The sequence below is a fragment of the Psittacula echo genome (assembly GCF_963264785.1).
Source record: "Psittacula echo genome assembly, chromosome: 1".
In the NCBI taxonomy this organism is placed as follows: Eukaryota; Metazoa; Chordata; class Aves; order Psittaciformes; family Psittacidae; genus Psittacula; species Psittacula echo.
Window position 1 is genome coordinate 113,072,157 of NC_137735.1, and position 17,234 is coordinate 113,089,390.

Here is a 17,234-nt window from a genome sequence, read left to right on the forward strand (position 1 = left end):
GAGGAAGGCGGTGGCGGGCAAGCTCCCGCCTCCCCATGGACCCTTCGCATCCGGAGCCACAGATTCGCCGCCTGCCCTCCCGCTTTGTAGCGAATGTGCCGAGCGACCGCCCGCTCCCACACAGTTGAGTGCGTTGCCGGCGCCAAGGGAGAGACGGAGGGGGCGGGACAGTACCGTTCTTAGCGGCGGGTGTGTCCCGCGGCCCGGAGCGGGGATGGCGCGGCCGGTGAGGAGGTGAGGGTGGCGGCGGAGCGGGGGGGCACCGAGGGGCGACCGGCCACGAAGCGCGCGGGGCCCTGAGTGACGTTTCCTCGAAAGCGTGAGGCGCGCGCGCGCCACCGGTGGCAGCCGTTTCTCGCTGAGGGGGCGTTTCGGGTCGCCTCAGCCCTACCGACAGCCCTGTGTCTCCACACCGAGCCCCTTCATGGCCCCTTCTAGGGTTGGGGCTTAAAGTCAGGCCTGCGCCGTTTTCCCTTCCAGATGGAGGGAAGCGCGGGGCTTCTCCCTGGGACGGGCAGCGGGAGCGTCTGTCTCGCGAAGAGCAGCGAACCCCGGGCTGAGGGGTGGGCTTGGGAGCGCCGTTTGTGCTTCCCGCTGGAGAGGATAGCGCCTCACTGCAGCGACGGCAGTGCCACTCGGGAAAAGGGCTGGAAGGTGTGCAGAAAACACATTTCAAATGCCTAAAAGTGACCTGGGAGAGAAGTAATTGCACAGTAGCAGCTCTGAGATGGTGTGTACGTAAGCAGAATGTAATGCTCCTACAACACGAACGAGAAGCACTGTTATTTAAGATCTGTTAAAAATCTAGAAGCTATTCCCAATAACCATATTGTATATGCTAGCAGTGGTTGGTGGTAAATACTTACATTTAAACGTGTGTTGCTTTTTTTCATGTAAAACGTGATCTACCCAAAAATAAAGTGTTAGCAAGTCAAGATGCTCAGTCTGAAAGGTTTAATAGTGTATGGGTTTTTTGCCACAGGAGCAAGAAAACTGTTGATTATTCTCAGTTTGGGGATTTAGAAGATGACGGTAAGTAACATATTCTTGTATGTAACAAAAATACCAAACACTAATGCAACCACCCAAAATGTCATGAGAATGTCTTTAATGAATTAGTTCATTGAGAAGGCTGTGACTGTTTTCATTGAAAGTGATCTGGGCATGCTGCTGAATATCCTAATTCAACAAGAGTATGAACTGTAAGCCAGAGTATAACAACAGTATGTCAGGAAACTGGTGAATACACTATGTCTTACTGCAGGAAAATCAATTTCTCTCCCTGCCTCAGTTTTCAGTGGTAATTGGTTACTGCATATCCTGATTACCAGTTCGAAGGGGTTTAAATGAACACAAACAAATTCTGTTAAAAAAAAAAAAAAAGTGTGATACCTATTAGGGCTTAGAAGCAAAGGAGTCTTGAAAACAAATAATCTATTTTTCTTATCAATGTAACTCAAAATTTGACTGCTATGTCCTTACCCTAAACCCACCAAGACAGAGCTGCAGCTTAGATCTACATACAAAACTGTTTAATGACAGTGATTACTATTAGAATTGATAACTGTTCAGCGTATCAAAAGGTGAACTTCTAGTTACTGAAAATCTGGTAACATGTTGGATATTTAAGCTTTATTGCCTTATTGGTAATAAAAATTGGAATCATTACCTCTTGAATACAAGCATGTGCAAAAGAGGTCTTGTTAAGTTTTCATTTAAAATTCATTTAAGTAAGAATACTACAGTTCCAGTTGTATCCTTTAAAAATAGAATTAATTTCAAAAAGGTCACCTTTGGTATATTTTCAGTCTGCGATGAAATTAAGTTGAATGGCTTCTTCTGGCCATACAGAAGAATATAAGAAAACTCATTAAAGCTTGTTGCTGTTTCCCAAACAGATGAAGACTTCGCATGTATAGGTGCACCTTCAAGCAAAAAATCCAGAACACAGCTCAAGGAACCAAAGGAGAAAAAAGAGAAGCAAAAAAAGCCACAGAAAGAATTGACTCCACCGCCAAAGAAGACACCTAGTAAAAGGTAAGAAACACTGAAATATGGTCAACTCTGTGTAAAGCTGGATTTCAGTAATAGTTTGGTGTCATGTCGCATCCCACTCCCCTACCCCTGCAACCCCCTTCGTTTTTAAGCAGCTGAAAATACACAATAGCATATTAGCATAATAAAAGATTTTCAGCTTTATTGATACAGTTGCAAATCAGCGAAAATGTAATTATGCATAGAGTTGGGAAAAGTTGCCTGAGTTCAGTAGTGAGCTGTGTCTGTTCTGTTACAGCTCTAAAAGTTCCAGCAAGCAGCCTGCATAGGTGCAGAAACAGGTTTGCATGTATCACAGAGTATCACAGTATCACAGTATGTTAGAGATTGGAAGAGACCTCAAAAGATCATCTAGTCCAATCCCCCTGCCAGAGCAGGAACACCTAGATAAGGTTACATAGGAATGTGTCCAGGCGGGTTTTGAATGTCTCCAGAGAAGGAGACTCCACAACCTCCCTGGGCAGCCTGTTCCAGTGTTCTGTCACCCTCACTGAGAAGAAGTTTCTTCTCAAGTTTAAGTGGAACCTCTTGTGTTCCAGTTTATACCCATTACCCCTTGTCCTATCATTGTTTGCCACTGAGAAGAGCCTGGCTCCATCCTCATGACACTCCCCCTTTATATATTTATATACACTAATAAGGTCCCCCCACAGTCTCCTCTTCTCCAAACTATAGAGACCCAGCTCCCTCAGCCTTTCCTCATAAGGGAGATGCTCCACTCCCTTAATCATCCTAGTCGCCCTGCGCTGGACTCTCTCCAGCAGGTCCCTGTCCTTCTTGAACTGAGGGGCCCAGAACTGGACACAATATTCCAGATGCGGTCTCACCAGGGCAGAGTAGAGGGGAAGGAGGACCTCTCTCGACCTACTGACCACCCCCCTTCTAATACACCCCAGGATGCCATTGGCCTTCTTGGCCACAAGGGCACAGTGTTGGCTCATGGTCATCCTGCCGTCCACTAGGACCCCCAGGTCCCTCTCCCCTACACTACTCTCCAACAGGTCGTTCCCCAACCTATATTGGAACCTGGGGTTGTTCCTGCCCAGATGCAGGACTCTACACTTTCCCTTGTTATATTTCATCAAGTTATTCCCTGCCCAACTCTCCAGCCTATCCAGGTCTCGCTGGATGGCAGCACAGCCTTCTGGCGTGTCAGCCACTCCTCCCAGCTTAGTGTCATCAGCAAACTTGCTGACAGTACACTCAATTCCCTCATCTAAATCATTGATGAATATATTAAATAATACTGGTCCCAATACTGACCCTTGAGGCACTCCACTAGATACAGGCCTCCAACTAGACTCCGCCCCATAGACTACAACTCTCTGGCTTCTCTCCTTCAGCCAGTTCGCAATTCACCTCACTACCTGATCATCCAGGCCACACTTCCTCAATTTAGCTATGAGGATGCTGTGGGAGACTGTGTCAAATGCTTTGCTGAAGTCAAGGTAGACCACGTCCACCGCTCTGCCATCATCCATCCACCGTGTTATTTCCTCATAAAAGGCTATGAGGTTGGTCAAGCATGCCTTCCCCTTGGTAAAGCCATGTTGACTGCCCCTCATAACCCTCTTATCCTTGACATGCCTTAAGATGGCATCAAGGATAAGGTGTTCCATCACTTTCCCAGGGATGGAGGTGAGGCTGACCGGTCTATAGTTACCCGGGTCCTCCTTCTTGCCCTTTTTGAAGACTGGAGTGACATTTGCTTTCCTCCAGTCCTCAGGCACCTCTCCTGTTTCCCAAGACTTGGTAAAGATGATGGAGAGTGGTCTAGCAATGACTTCTGCCAGTTCCCTCAGCACCCGCGGATCTTGTTTTGATATTTCTACAGTGCATGATAACTGTAACAATTCTGAGTTAACTAAGGACTCCTAAAACTGCGAAATATAAAGTCACTTAAAAATTTACTCTTTAAAAGAGAACATACTTAAAGCTTGATATATATAAAAAAGTCAGTGTCTATGAAAAAAGAAATCTGATTATTTTGGTAGTAAAGTTGTATGTAAATATTACATTTCAGTGTGGTATTTCAAGCAAAATAACATTTTCTCTGATAATACCAGTTATTAGTTTATATATATATCTATACATAAAATGTTTTATGATTATAATACCTGTATATATAGTGTGCTTTAAATATTAGTGTGTACTTTGTCTAAATTATTTAAAGAAGTAATATTCATAATATGCTGTACATGCTGAAATATTAATATCTTTGCAAGTATTTGAATTTTACAAAGTTCAGTGAATCAGAAATAGATCTCTAATACTCATGCCATTGTTTTATTATTTAGCATGTTTGGTTTGGTGTTTTTTTCAGGATATCTTTGGATGACAAACTTTATCAAAGAGATTTGGAAGTTGCCTTAGCCTTATCCGTCAAACAAAAGTCTGCAAATATCCCTGAGGTGCAAAATTCAGAACAAGGTTATTTTCCATTTCATTGCAACACTATTTATATGTAGTGAATTTGAACATGACAATTTATTTTACAGTGAAATAGGTTGAAAGTCATGTTTTTCTTCAAGATGTCATGATTAGGAAATGAGAATTTCTAGGTAGTCTCTCTTCTTATATTTTGGGGTTTGGGGGTTTTTTTGGATTTGGTTTGGTTGAGGTTTTTTTCTGTGTGGAAGAATAACTTTTCTGTAAGAACTTCCAAACATAGTTTTCTTAATATCTTAACCTTTTACAATGTGTTGTGTGCTTATGTTTTATATTCGTTTTTTGTTTGTTTTCTGGATGCTAAAGCAGGTAAGGATTTTGAATCGGAAAATGTACAAGGGAGACCCCTTTTTTCCAACTGCAGTGTAGACAGTGAACTTTTAGGTAAGCTGTTCTCATACTCTGTCTTTTCAGATACAGAATTTTAAGATATATTTAAGTATTTTAATGTCTTCTTGTTTCCATTGGTTTCTGGTTTTCACTTACATGGAAAAAAGAGTCTTTATCTTAAACAAAGACTGAAGGATGCAGCAACTTTTTAATGAAAAATTTGGTCCCAATCTTAAAATGGGAAGACGTGGATTGCTGAATGAGATTGTTACAGATCACTAAACGTTTGTTGGAAAAAGAAACAGACGTGTGATGGTTTTAGATGCTGAGTTGATTTACTTCTTCAAGAAGCTGCACTTGCCCTCAGCTCTGGAATGGGTCCATAGTAGCTAAGCGTCAGATAAACATAACCAAAACATTCACTGTACTGTTGGAAAATTTTTAATTTTTCCAGTTCTGTTTTTGGTCTGCTGTCCTTTTGTTAGCTACATTACAAATAAATATTGATAACTTTTACAACCAGAATTTACAATTTGGTCACTTAAGAGAGTAAAATGAGAATCACATGAAAACAAGTGCCAATGATACACTCCTGTATAGTATACTTCAAAATCACAAAAAAAAATTCTGGGGGCTGAAATACCTGCTTATTTTTTGAGAAGAATAATAGTTTTACTGTGAATTTGAATTAGACCAAGATCTGCTTTCTAGGTCTCAATCAAGTTATGGATGATGATGTACCTAGGGCTAATGGTATGCAAAGGACAACAGCATCTAACGTTCCTGCACATCCGAAGAAGCTACTGACTGTTGACAGTGATGACAGAGAGCATGCTACTGACTCTGAGCCAGAGTGTGTACCCAGTAAGGTCTCCTCTATAAAAACCCTTGGATGTGTTTTGAATGTGGTGCCTTGAATGTGGTGCCTTAAATGTGATTAATATTTTCAGTGAAATGCATACTGCTTCTATTGTATATTCCCCCTTGACCCCTTACTGAAGCCTTATCTTTTACTACTAGTGACATCTCAGTTGCACTTTGCACTAAATCTAAACATTCGGGCCGAATGGTTTAGTGAGAGGTGTCCCTGCCCATGGCAGGGGGCTTGAAACTAGATGATCTTAAGGTCCTTTCCAACCCTAGCTATTCTATGATTGGAGCTTGTTCCTACACATTTGCCAAACTGGCAGAAGTTATCCTAATTCTCTGCATTTGCTGAAGTATGTCAGAACAAATTTCTTCAACCATCTTTGTCCAGGAAGGTTTCATCTCTTTAGAGAGCCTCTGTTAATTTTTCCTATTGTTGTCTGGGGTTTGCATCGAAACATTGACTCTGGAGTAGTATGTGGTATTAGTGCTCCTAGTATTTGCTTTGTTTAAGCTTATTGAAAAAAAAGTAAGTAGCCTTCCTTCTTTCCTTGCTTCAGTTCTCAACTCTCAGAAGACAATGCTGCATCCGATTGGAGATCAGGGTAGCTGTATGCTCTGCTTCTGGTAGCAGTTTAGTATTGAATACCTGCAGAGTATGACAGTCACCTCATTCCCCGATGGTTAACATGTCTATCCATTCTTTTATTCCTTACTTCAAGGATTATTGCAAAGTATTTCCAGAATTGCCAGTGGAAAAGATAGATCAGGGAAATCATCCAGATACTCCTGTAGATAGAGAACTATTTTTAGGATTTGCTAATGGTTTTGGGTTGTTTTTTTTTTAATAGTGAATCTATAAAATCTTTCTTGCAGCTGAAATTAGGCAGTGTTTTTCCACTTCAGTCATGACTAAGAATATGTAAAAATCAGAAGCCCTGCCAAATGACTTTAACATTTTCATCTTGCACACATGGAATATTGATAATTCTGCTGTTCAATTATTACTGTATGCAGTTTATACCAGGGTGTTCCATTATTAAAGTTCAGAGCAAGAACTCTGTAAATACATAATGTTTTATGGAGGTTATTTCTTTCTGAGTTCAGCATATAAATATGTTCAAATTTGGTTTATTGTATCTTTAAGGTAACCTGGGTTTTTATGTCCAGAGTGTGATTAGAAGGCCCTGGCGTAATATAATAGATTATATTTCATGTAGAGAGATGACATCCCTTTTTCTTGCTGTAGGTGAGGAGGAGTCAGAAGAAGATTCAGATTATAGTGAAGATGATGATGAAGATTTTGCTATGAAAAAGAAAAAAGCCAAAGGAAATAAAACCAGACAAAAGCTGCCAGCAGAGAGAGAGAAGAGAACTCCCAAATCCAAGATTAATACTACAGGTAAGTTTGAAAGATGAATTTGAAATAGACTTTTTTATAAAGAATGTCCCTTTTATGTTCACTGGAGAAGTAGATAGATTTGGGTGACAGCCTGACTGTGCAGGGTTATGATGAAAATGAAGGACTATATGCAGGGTAAGAGGAGAGTAGAAAAAAATCCTGAAAGAAAGAGCATTCTATAGTAAACTAATGCTTCTTACAAAGAAAAGTAGGCAAAAGTGAATAGGCAATTCATTTCTATTTTTGTAACTATATCTAGCTTTTAAGAAAAGGCGTGAGTGATCTGAGGATTGTTTTTTTTTTTAAATTATAATCTCAGATCTTCCTATTGCAGTTGCATTTATAAATGTTTAATTCAAGGATAGCTCAACAAAGCTAGTCCTACTATCCACTTGGCAAAAACTAGTAAATAGTCATGCTCTTCAGAGTTAATTGTTCACTGTGTCACTAATACAATTTATTTTAAGTAGCTTAAGAAAATACTTATCATGGTGTTAATTTTGTGTCTGACTTGGTAATGTGTTTTAGTTTCAGGCCTAAATTTAAAACATGTAATTTAGTTTAAAATTAGTTTTAGCTATTAGAAGGAATGGTTTGCTTTGTGTAGTTGATGGAAGAATCTTTCCTCTTAGAAATCCAACATTTGGCAGGTCTTCAAGAAGAAGTTGTTGTACTGCTTATTTTCAAACCAGGTTTGAAATTCTGGAGTATAACAAGACTGACTTTATAAATATATACTGATAAAGATGTGACAATGTAGTAACATTATTTCACTTAATACAGAGCTCATGCTGCACAATGATCAATCATCTTATGCAGTGTGGTGATTTCTCTGCTAAAGAGTATTCTTCTAAGGTTGTTTTGTTTTTATTTCCAATGAAGTATCATCTGTAGTTTCTCTTTTTGGGAGAACAGAACAAAAATCTGAGCCAACACAAAAGATGATGTCCAGTTCTTCAGGCCCAGTTGGAAGGCCTCTACATACATCGAGTCCTGTAACAGATAAGAAGCCTAAATGGATACCACCAGGTACTTTTAAGATTGTAATTATAAACAGATAGGTTAGTTGACTTAAGTTTTTAGCAATCTCTCCTGAAAGCAAGCAAACAATATTTCAGAAAAATTACTGACCTCTTACTATGAAAGTTATTCTTTTGAACTTATATTTAAAAGAAAAGGGAAAAAAAGGCTTTCTCTGTGCTTCTTTTTCCTCTTACAGCGTTATTCGTAACTCCTTTATGTGGGGAGGTTAATTAAATGTTATCCAAAGTGTGGATCAAATCTTAATCCAGGATTGTTTTGTGGCCATTTCTCTCTTAATAAGAGCTTTCTTTATCTCTGGTATGTGCTACATTCTTATCTATTCTAAATAAATAATACTACCAAAATGTTGGAGTGTTTTAACTGCTGTAGTAAAGCGAATGCTTTATTTTCTTAAGGTGTTTGAGCATGCTTCTGCTGACTCCTGCCTCTTACTTTGATTTTCCTTCATATTTGCTCTTCTTTCCTGTACATGTTTATTTCTGTTTGGCTCCTTTCTCTCAAGTCTTTTTTTCCCACTTGGACTGGTGTTCAGTTGTGTGATTCTCTGTGGAGCACCTGAAAATGCATAGTACTCTGGAAACAGTATTCACTTGTCCAGTGTTGCTCCAGTGTGTTGCTGGTTAATTAAATTGTACACCGTGCCTGCTGCGTTGGCTCCCAAACAGATTGATTCCCAGACCTTTTTGCAGTATCTTTAGAATACTGTTTTTGTTCTACTGTGACAACTATAAAAAGACAGCAGTCATATAATATCCCTCCTCCCCCCCTCCTCAAATCTCTTAAGCTTTCTTTTTGGTTTGTTTTGTTGTGGTTTTTTTTTCAGCTGCATCAGGAAGCAGTAATAACTCTATGAGATGTGTTTCTCTTAAGTCACCTACTCAGTGTCTTAGACTCGGCCTCTCCAGACTAGCAAGAGTCAAACCACTGCATCCCAGTGCTGCCAGCAGTTAAGTGGTCAGTGACAAGGTAGCATGTGAAAGAAAAGACTTTGGAAAGTGTTTTGCTTATAAATAAGCAGAAGCTTCATGGCATCATCTGTGCTGGAGGACTGTTATTTATGTATGTGTCTTATAAGGATTTTTTATTCTGCAAAATGCTAGGCATCCTTAAGTGCTACTGAATAATAATACTATTTAATCAAGGTGACATCTGTGTCACCAGCTCTTTCATGTATTATATTCTGAGATGTGGGTTTGTGGTAATTTTAATTCTCTGATATCTAAACTCTTGGCATTAAAATAGTCTACACAGCACTATGTCAGTTATAGAATGTGATATCTTAACACAGTGAAAGTCACAGTTTAAAAAATATTTCTTGGAAGAGTTGCCACTTTCCACCCCCTTCTTGGGAAATATATCACCACTCTCAAAATCTGTTAATGTTTGCATATCTTATATGTGGATGTTAATTATTTTGAATGTATTATAGATATAAATGGAAGGTTTCTTAGAATGTTGTATTTTTTAATAAAATAAAATTATATAACCAAATTAATCATATTAATTGACTTTATTAATTTTGAAAATCACTTATCACTTCTAAATTTTTGCTGCAGTCTGGCAGATATTCTTGCCTGTGCATACTGTTACTGGAAGTCAACAGCATTAGCCAGGCTCAGACAGTGAGACTTTTGCTTTGAGCTCCTTGGTTTTCATTGAAGACCATGATACTGTGCATAGTTAGATTTTGTAAAGCATTGAATAATGAAACTGAGCTTTCAAACTTGTTGTTCACAATGTAAATGATTTCCCACCTAAGCATAATGATTGTGTCAGATGACATAGCAGATGCATTTCCCCTGTATTGCTAAAGGGATCTGGTTATGACTTAGTGAATTGCATTAACAAAGGAATATATAGCTGTATTCAGAGTAATTACACAGACAAAAGCATGGTGTTGCCTACAGTAAAATTATGGTATGACAAATAAATTTTTAACAGTATAGTACTTATTAAAATAAGATACGTGCATATTTATGATATTTATTAAGAGCAATGTGCGAATTGCCTTATAGAAGGAATGAGAAGAAATCGGTGGATGATAACCTGTTTCTCAGAAAAAAAGGAAACGTAGGCATTGTGACATAAAATCTCCACATTTTGGATTCCTGGCATGGAATCACATAGCCCACTGAAGTGTGATCTCGTGAGCTGGGCTAAGTGAGTTAAGGAGGGGAGGCATAGCCCTGGTGTCTCTAGTGCTTGTCTGACTCTATCACAAGTTGTCCTGGCTTGCTAAAATGACATGTTGGTAGACTAGAAGTTGATAGCAGGTTGCCATCAGATGAGCTTGAAGCTGATTCCAAACAAGAGTGATGCATGAGTACCCACAGGAGGAAAGGTAGGTATCCAAAACCAATGCTTGTGACAACCAGTATGTTGTATGTATGTTACTTTATTCCTCTCCATACCTTTTCTATGTGCTTACATGCACAGCACTTTTCTGTGATGTACAATGGATAAGTAGCTGCTACACAATGGGAGCCTTGGGCCCAGGATGGTTTTTTGCAGCACTTCATCCATGGCCCCCATTCATGAGCCAGTCCTTTTCTTTCCACAGGAATCGTCATGCAAAAGAACAGCTCCTTCACTGCATCAGGTCTCCTTCTGTTGAAAGTAAATGGTCATGAATTGTTTTGCTTTTATGGTTTTTTTCAGGGATAAAGATAGTTTTCATGTGGTTGCACATTTTCTTGCTACAGGGAAATATATCTAATGGTGCAAAGTATTTTCTCAACTTCAGGAAAATACTTCTACAGCTGGAAGTTTTATTAACCGTATTTTTCCCCCACTCTTACTTTCATCCTTTTTTCTTTTTTTCTCTCCACAAAACATACGTTTGAGATTTGTGTTCCTCTGGTTTCCAGCTTGGCATCTTTCAAAACTGACATAATTTTCAGCCTGCCACCTGTCCTTAAGCCCCTCCTTGTGTGGATTTCCCATTCATGAGGATTTTCCAGTATTTCTCTGCTATTTTTTTTTTTTTTCTGAGTGAAAATTTGAACCATTCCCATGAGTTCTGTCACTGAATACCAGTGAGAAGAGACCAGCACTTCCCTCACCACTTTCTGTCCTCAGGAAGCCACAGAGAGCAATGAGGTCCTCCCTCAGCCTCCTTTTCTCCGAACTAGACCGAGAGTCCTTTAGCCATTCTTCACAGCACATGCCTTCCAGCCCTTCCACCAGCTTTGTTGCCCTTCTCTGGATACATTCAAGGACCTTCGCATCCTTCTTAAACCATTGTCACAGAACTGCCCACAATACTGGAGGTGAGGCAACACTGACTCAGTACAATGCAGCTCTTGACCCTACTGTCAGCCAGCACACCCAGGTCCCTCTCCGCAGGGCTGCTCTCCAGCCACACCTCTCCCAGTTTATACTTGTGCCCAGCATTACTCCAGCCCAGGTACTGAATCCAGCATTTGTTCTTGTTAAATTTCACACCATTGATGACTGCCCAGTGCTCCAATGTATTCTGATCCTTCTGCAAGGCCTCTTGTTGAATTCAAGAGAATGAAAACCAAGCTCTTGGACCCAGTTTCCTCATTTACATTCACTGACTCGTATCCAAGCTCAAGCTCCAATGTATAGTCTGCATTCATAGTCCATAGAAAAGTCACATAGTCACATTTACAAGATGCACTGTCTCTAAGCAGATAAATGTGAGCTGTCTTCCATGTTTGATCACTTGAGTAAAAGAACTCAACTTTCTTTTACACAACAGACTAGTAATGTACCAGTGTAAACCACAAAGGTTAAAACCCTATGTTACCACTTCCTGTGTTCCTCTGGGCAGAAACCTGCTCTTTGCATTTTAAAACACTGCTGAAGTGTTTACACTTAAGTCTTGCTACTTCAAAGAATAACTGGTCTGTCTTCACTCATGTGTGGCATCGTTCTCTTGAGAAGAAGCCAAAAAAAACTTTGAGAAAAACATCTTACTTGTATTGAGACTATTTCTGCTGTGCTGAATCTTTCAGTCTTCACACCAAATATTCACACTGCTTGTGTACATTTTAAACAAAGACTTTGAGCATGCGTTATTCCCATACATTTGGGATATGTAAAATCTGAAATTTCATTTTCTTCTGGGTTTGTTTTTTTTGTGTGTGCCTCTGTCTTCCCCTCCATTTATTGGTTTTCTGTTTCTGGTTTGTTTGGTTTTGTTTTGGTATTTTTTATTTAATTGCTTTTGAATATAATTCTAATTTCTTAGAAGTTAAAGATAGTTTTCCCTAATCTTGACTGAATAAGAACACAAAAAGGCTTAAAGCTTGACTAATTGGCATTGTGTGTAAAAGACAGAATCTACATGTTCCTTAATACATTTAAGCTTCTCTTTGTTTAATGCTCAGGCACCACAATTCCTCTCACCAAATTCCTTTTAGTAATTACAGTCCTTGGGCCAAGGCAATCATATTTATGATGTCATTAAAAATTGTAAGACACTGATGAACAAAGAAATCATTTGATACATGAGACAATAGAACTGATCAAACATGAAAGACTCTCTGCTTGGAGATAGATCATCTTGTGAAGTAGAGCCAAAGATGACAGATTATCTTTCTGTGTCCCTCCTTAAACAGATGAGAGAACTCACAATCTGTGTAAATCTTGCTTTCATTTTGTTAATTTTGCAGGATTCATTAAAGTGAAGGATTCTAAAGAGTTGTTATCAAGTAGTTCTTCTAGAAATACCTTATGAACCCCATCTCAGCAGAAAAATTGGAAGATAGGTGCATACCTTCCAGAATGCAAACAGAAGTTTGTAACTATGTAGGAAATCAAGAGTAGAGGCCAGTACATTAACTTATTCCTATACAGTAGAGCTATATGCTTGACATTTGTACTTGCAAAGCGTACACATATCAGAGACTTGGATGACATATGTGAGCACCAAAGGATGTAAATAGAAATAATGAGTAGAATTAAGGAAAAAAAGCTAAAAATGGACAATGAGACTGTTAGGTGGTAGTTGCCAGTGCAGTTGGCTGTTCCTCAGGTCTGCTGTAGATTTTTTTTTAAATATATGTGGTATTTGGCAGAAGGCAAAATAAGAATGAAGGTATTCAGATATCTGTACTGTGCTTGCATTAGTAACTTTTCAGGTATTAGCAGCCCTGCATTTGATTATCTTTTGATTAGAAAAGTGAGATTCTACTCGAATTCCTACAGAAAACAGATACACACTGACATGAGGATTAACTTACAAGTCTTTTCCATATTTGATGTTTATGATTCTTTGAACACAAGTGTTTTATAAAAAATTCAGATAAGACTTAGTAAATAAAATATTACAGTCCTAATGTACCTTGCAGCTTGAGACACATAGTATGATCTGCCAAACAGGGAAAAAATAACCAGAAGGTATTCCAACTATCTATTTCCCAGCTATTTCTTGTGAATCCAAAATATCTAGAATAGAAAAACAGAAATAGAAATTTAATAAGTACTAACCTCTTACTTTAGTCAAAATTTATCAACAACAGAGTTTTAATCTAATACATTTTCATAGATGAGTAATGCTAGTAGGTATTTCCTGCATTATTTCATTCAGTTCTAATCTAAAAAATTTAGTTCTTATCTGGATGTTTGCTGTAATTTTTCTAAAGCATAGTAAGTCAACCCCTGTTTGGGTAAAAAAATAATTTGGATATAATTTGTGAGCTAGTTCAGTTTCTTTGTCACCATTTCATAGGAACAAAGTTACCTACAAGTCAGAAAACAGGACTGTCATCTTCCACAGTAGAGCTAAGTTGGGAAAAGGGATGCATTCAGCACAACCAGGAGGAGGAAAACTGCACAGATCTCAGAAGTTGGAGGCATGTATTTAAATTACGAGTAAATTCAGAATGTCTGCTTCCCTGAATTGAAATTCAGTAACAGTTGGCAGTTATTGCCCAGGTCCAGATGGTATGTAGTCATTGAAATCCTCCTTCATCCTCTGTGCTCCTCTCACAGAGGCCAGTTGCAATTATGCACTTGAAGCAGTGCAGAGAAATCTTGTCTTGTGCCTTAAGACAAACCTTCCTCTAAGGAGTTGGAGAGAACCAAGGCCCCTGTGGTGGCAGGGTAGACCGTATCTTAGCTTGGCTTGCTGCCTTCCCCTTTTGCGTTTGATTGCTATCTCAAGAAGGCACTTCTCTCCTGTTTTGCCTCTGTAGGATGTTCAGAAGAGCATAGCAGGAATCTTTGCAGCCTGGCACCTTGTGTTCTTCAGTGCATTGCGCCTTCCAGCTTCCTCTCTGACACAGCTGATGCATTCTTGACCACCTTCCACCCTTGTTGCCCAAAATTGTCAAAAATCTATTAATGACTACATGACTGAAGGAGACCCAGAGCTCCATTGACTGGGGCAACTGCTAGCTGTGGTTTCCTGGGGTGAAAACATTGATAGTAGTAATAATACAAGACTCTCAAATAATTCTCTTTTCCAAAATTGATAGATTTTTCTAACTCTGGATTGCAGAAATAACAGAAAAATAAAGTTGTTGCTCTACGCTATAATTTATGTATTTTAACCTATGCTAGTAACGAACCATGTCGTGCTATGTGTTACACATCTGGGATTATTATAAAGGGGATTGAAAAGATGGTGTTTTGCTGGAGAATCATGAGCAGAGTCATGTTGCATATGCAATATGTGGAAAGTAGTCTTTTTAAAATTTTTAAATGACAATGAAAGTGAGAGAATCAGTCACTTGAGAGATTTGTGGAGGTAGCAAGAGAGTAAAAATGAGAAAAAAATTCAAAATGATATCTTTGTATTGCATGTTTGTTCCAATCAAATTTTGCAGAAGGGATGACTTCTGTACATGAGTAGTTTCACAGGTGTCTAAAATGCTCAGACTGCAGAATAGCTGCCTTGCTCTTACATGAACCCAAGTAATCACAGTACTTGTGATGCTGTCAATTCAGTCTCAGTATTAAGTCATTAATAATTCATAGCTGATTTCATGATACTGTGCTTTCTGTTGGGTGCTACTTGTGATTTTCACTTTTGCTGAATTAGTCATGTCCTGATTAATTACTCAAATTCTGATTATTTTCATCATAGAAATAATCTATGCTTGAGTGTTGACAATTATTTTTTTAACTGTAATCAATGTTTCAGCATAGATTTCAATCTGATATTTTGGTGCTACCAGGGAAAATCAGTGATCCAAAGAACTGACTGTTGGAAATATTAATGTTTGTGTGGACCTTCCTATTGAATAGCTACACGTTACAGAATATGAAAGAAACAAAACATAAGAAACAAGAAGCCAAACAAGTTCCTGCTATATATAACATGCTGTGCAGTAACTTCAAAATCAAGTAAGAATGAAGATTGTTAACACTGCCTCAGCTAATGTTTTACAGCTCTACAGAACAGGGACACACACCTTTACTTTCTTCCAAACATAATCAGAAGAAGAATAGCACTTCAATATTTAATATAAGTCCATTTTAAAGTAATACAGTGGTCCAAGTTTTTCGGTTGACACAGAATTCATGGCTAAGAATTATTCAGAAGCTGTAAGAAAGTATCTCTTTTTCCCTCCTGTCTTTCTTACCTGATCTAGCTACCTTTGAGAATATGAGCTCTTACAAGTAAAGAAATATTAATTATTCTACTTTTAAAAATCCCAGCAAAAGAGGCCACAGCTTGCTGAGGTATTTCTGTGCTGTTTTAAATGTCAGACAGTAATGGCAGTGTCAAAACACAGCAGAGATGCTACCAACAGGGTGATTCTGTCAGCATGGAAAGGCATGCCATGTACCTCCCTGACCTTGGATCACTTGTCCTTAACAGCAGGGATCGTTTCTGCCACTGCAGGGTGAAGTGGAAGAGGACTGATGAGGTTAAAACTGAGCTGAGTTTTCTTTGCTGGTTTAATTTTAACCTGAGTTATTTTTTGATCCAATTTATTGTAGGATTTCATGAACATTTGTGCTGGCATGAACAAGGGGACACCTGAGGATTAAGAATAAATAGCAAAAGGAGAAGCAGACTTCTCCTCCCACCTCCCCAGTCCCCTTTTAGCAACAGTGCTGGTTTAAAATGCTCATGAAGCTATCATGTTGTTCTCTGTCCTGCTGTGATCTGTTTCATAGGTGAGAAGATAAATCTTGGATATCTCCTTGTTCTCAGTTTGGACTCATCCAGACTACTGTTATTAATTCTAAATATTAGTCTGGTATATGAAAGAGCCTTTTAAAATGTGTGTTAATTAAACCCGTGGTGGTGGGGAAAGCAGACAATGGCAATGTTGGCTATATAGTTTCTTCTGTGTATGGCATTTTAACTGTGATAACATGTCCCAGTAGGAAAAGAAGTGGTATGTGGGGGATATCTGCCAATTACCTATATTTTATCCTTGCAGAATGTGACACTGAGTATCAACCAACTCAATTTGGGAATTTCAGTCTTAACAACAGCAACACGATTTAGGCCAGGTCCAGGTCAAGAACTTTGACGTTTGCTTCAAAGCCATCTGAAGTTGTGATCAGTCTTGTTGTCAGAAAGCTTTTGGTCAGGTATTTTGAAAATAATGCCCAGTAATAATGAAGATTGTAAATTTTTTTTATTTTCTTTTTTAAAAAATTAATAAACAATTCACTGAACAGAGCAATTCTGAGTCAACCTATGATGGGTACTGTAGGAAGAACTTGAAGCAAGGCATCATTGTAGGCTGACTGCTTCACAAACGGACTTAATTTTATCATGGATCTTTTGCACTTGGTCCTTTTTTTTTTTTTTTAACAGGATGGATAATTTCTCCTGGCACTGGAGAGAACCAAGATACTGAGAGTTGCCTTTTAGCGTGGCTCAGCCATGTTGTCTTCAATGTAGAAGATTTTGGCTGAGCATTGGCTATATCTTTGTTTAATCAGGTTAGGGCAAGAGGACACACTAATAGCTGGTAGTTCTGTAGTGGTTTTGGGTAGAACCGAATTCCCATGTAAAAGATGTTCCCTCTGTCTGTGTTCACACTGCTGTGAAGAAGCAAGCGTGAAGCCACTGCCAGCCCGCAGGTTTTGGAAAGGCAGGCCAGCTGCTACACTTAAGAGAAAGATCCCTAAGTGAACACTTCTGAGCTCATTT

At 38.9% G+C, this 17,234-nt stretch overlaps 1 protein-coding gene across 1 annotated transcript; it reads left to right on the forward strand.

Annotated features, from left to right (window-relative positions):
• Positions 1–214: 214 nt before the first annotated feature.
• Positions 215–9,097, forward strand: RAD51AP1 (RAD51 associated protein 1; the record flags this gene model as incomplete). Its single annotated transcript, XM_080627241.1, has 9 exons — positions 215–234; positions 983–1,032; positions 1,899–2,037; positions 4,379–4,485; positions 4,810–4,887; positions 5,545–5,697; positions 6,950–7,102; positions 7,985–8,131; positions 8,970–9,097. The coding sequence occupies 9 exons, from the start codon at positions 215–217 to the stop codon at positions 9,095–9,097; spliced, it is 975 nt and encodes a 324-aa protein (XP_080483367.1).
• Positions 9,098–17,234: the final 8,137 nt, after the last annotated feature.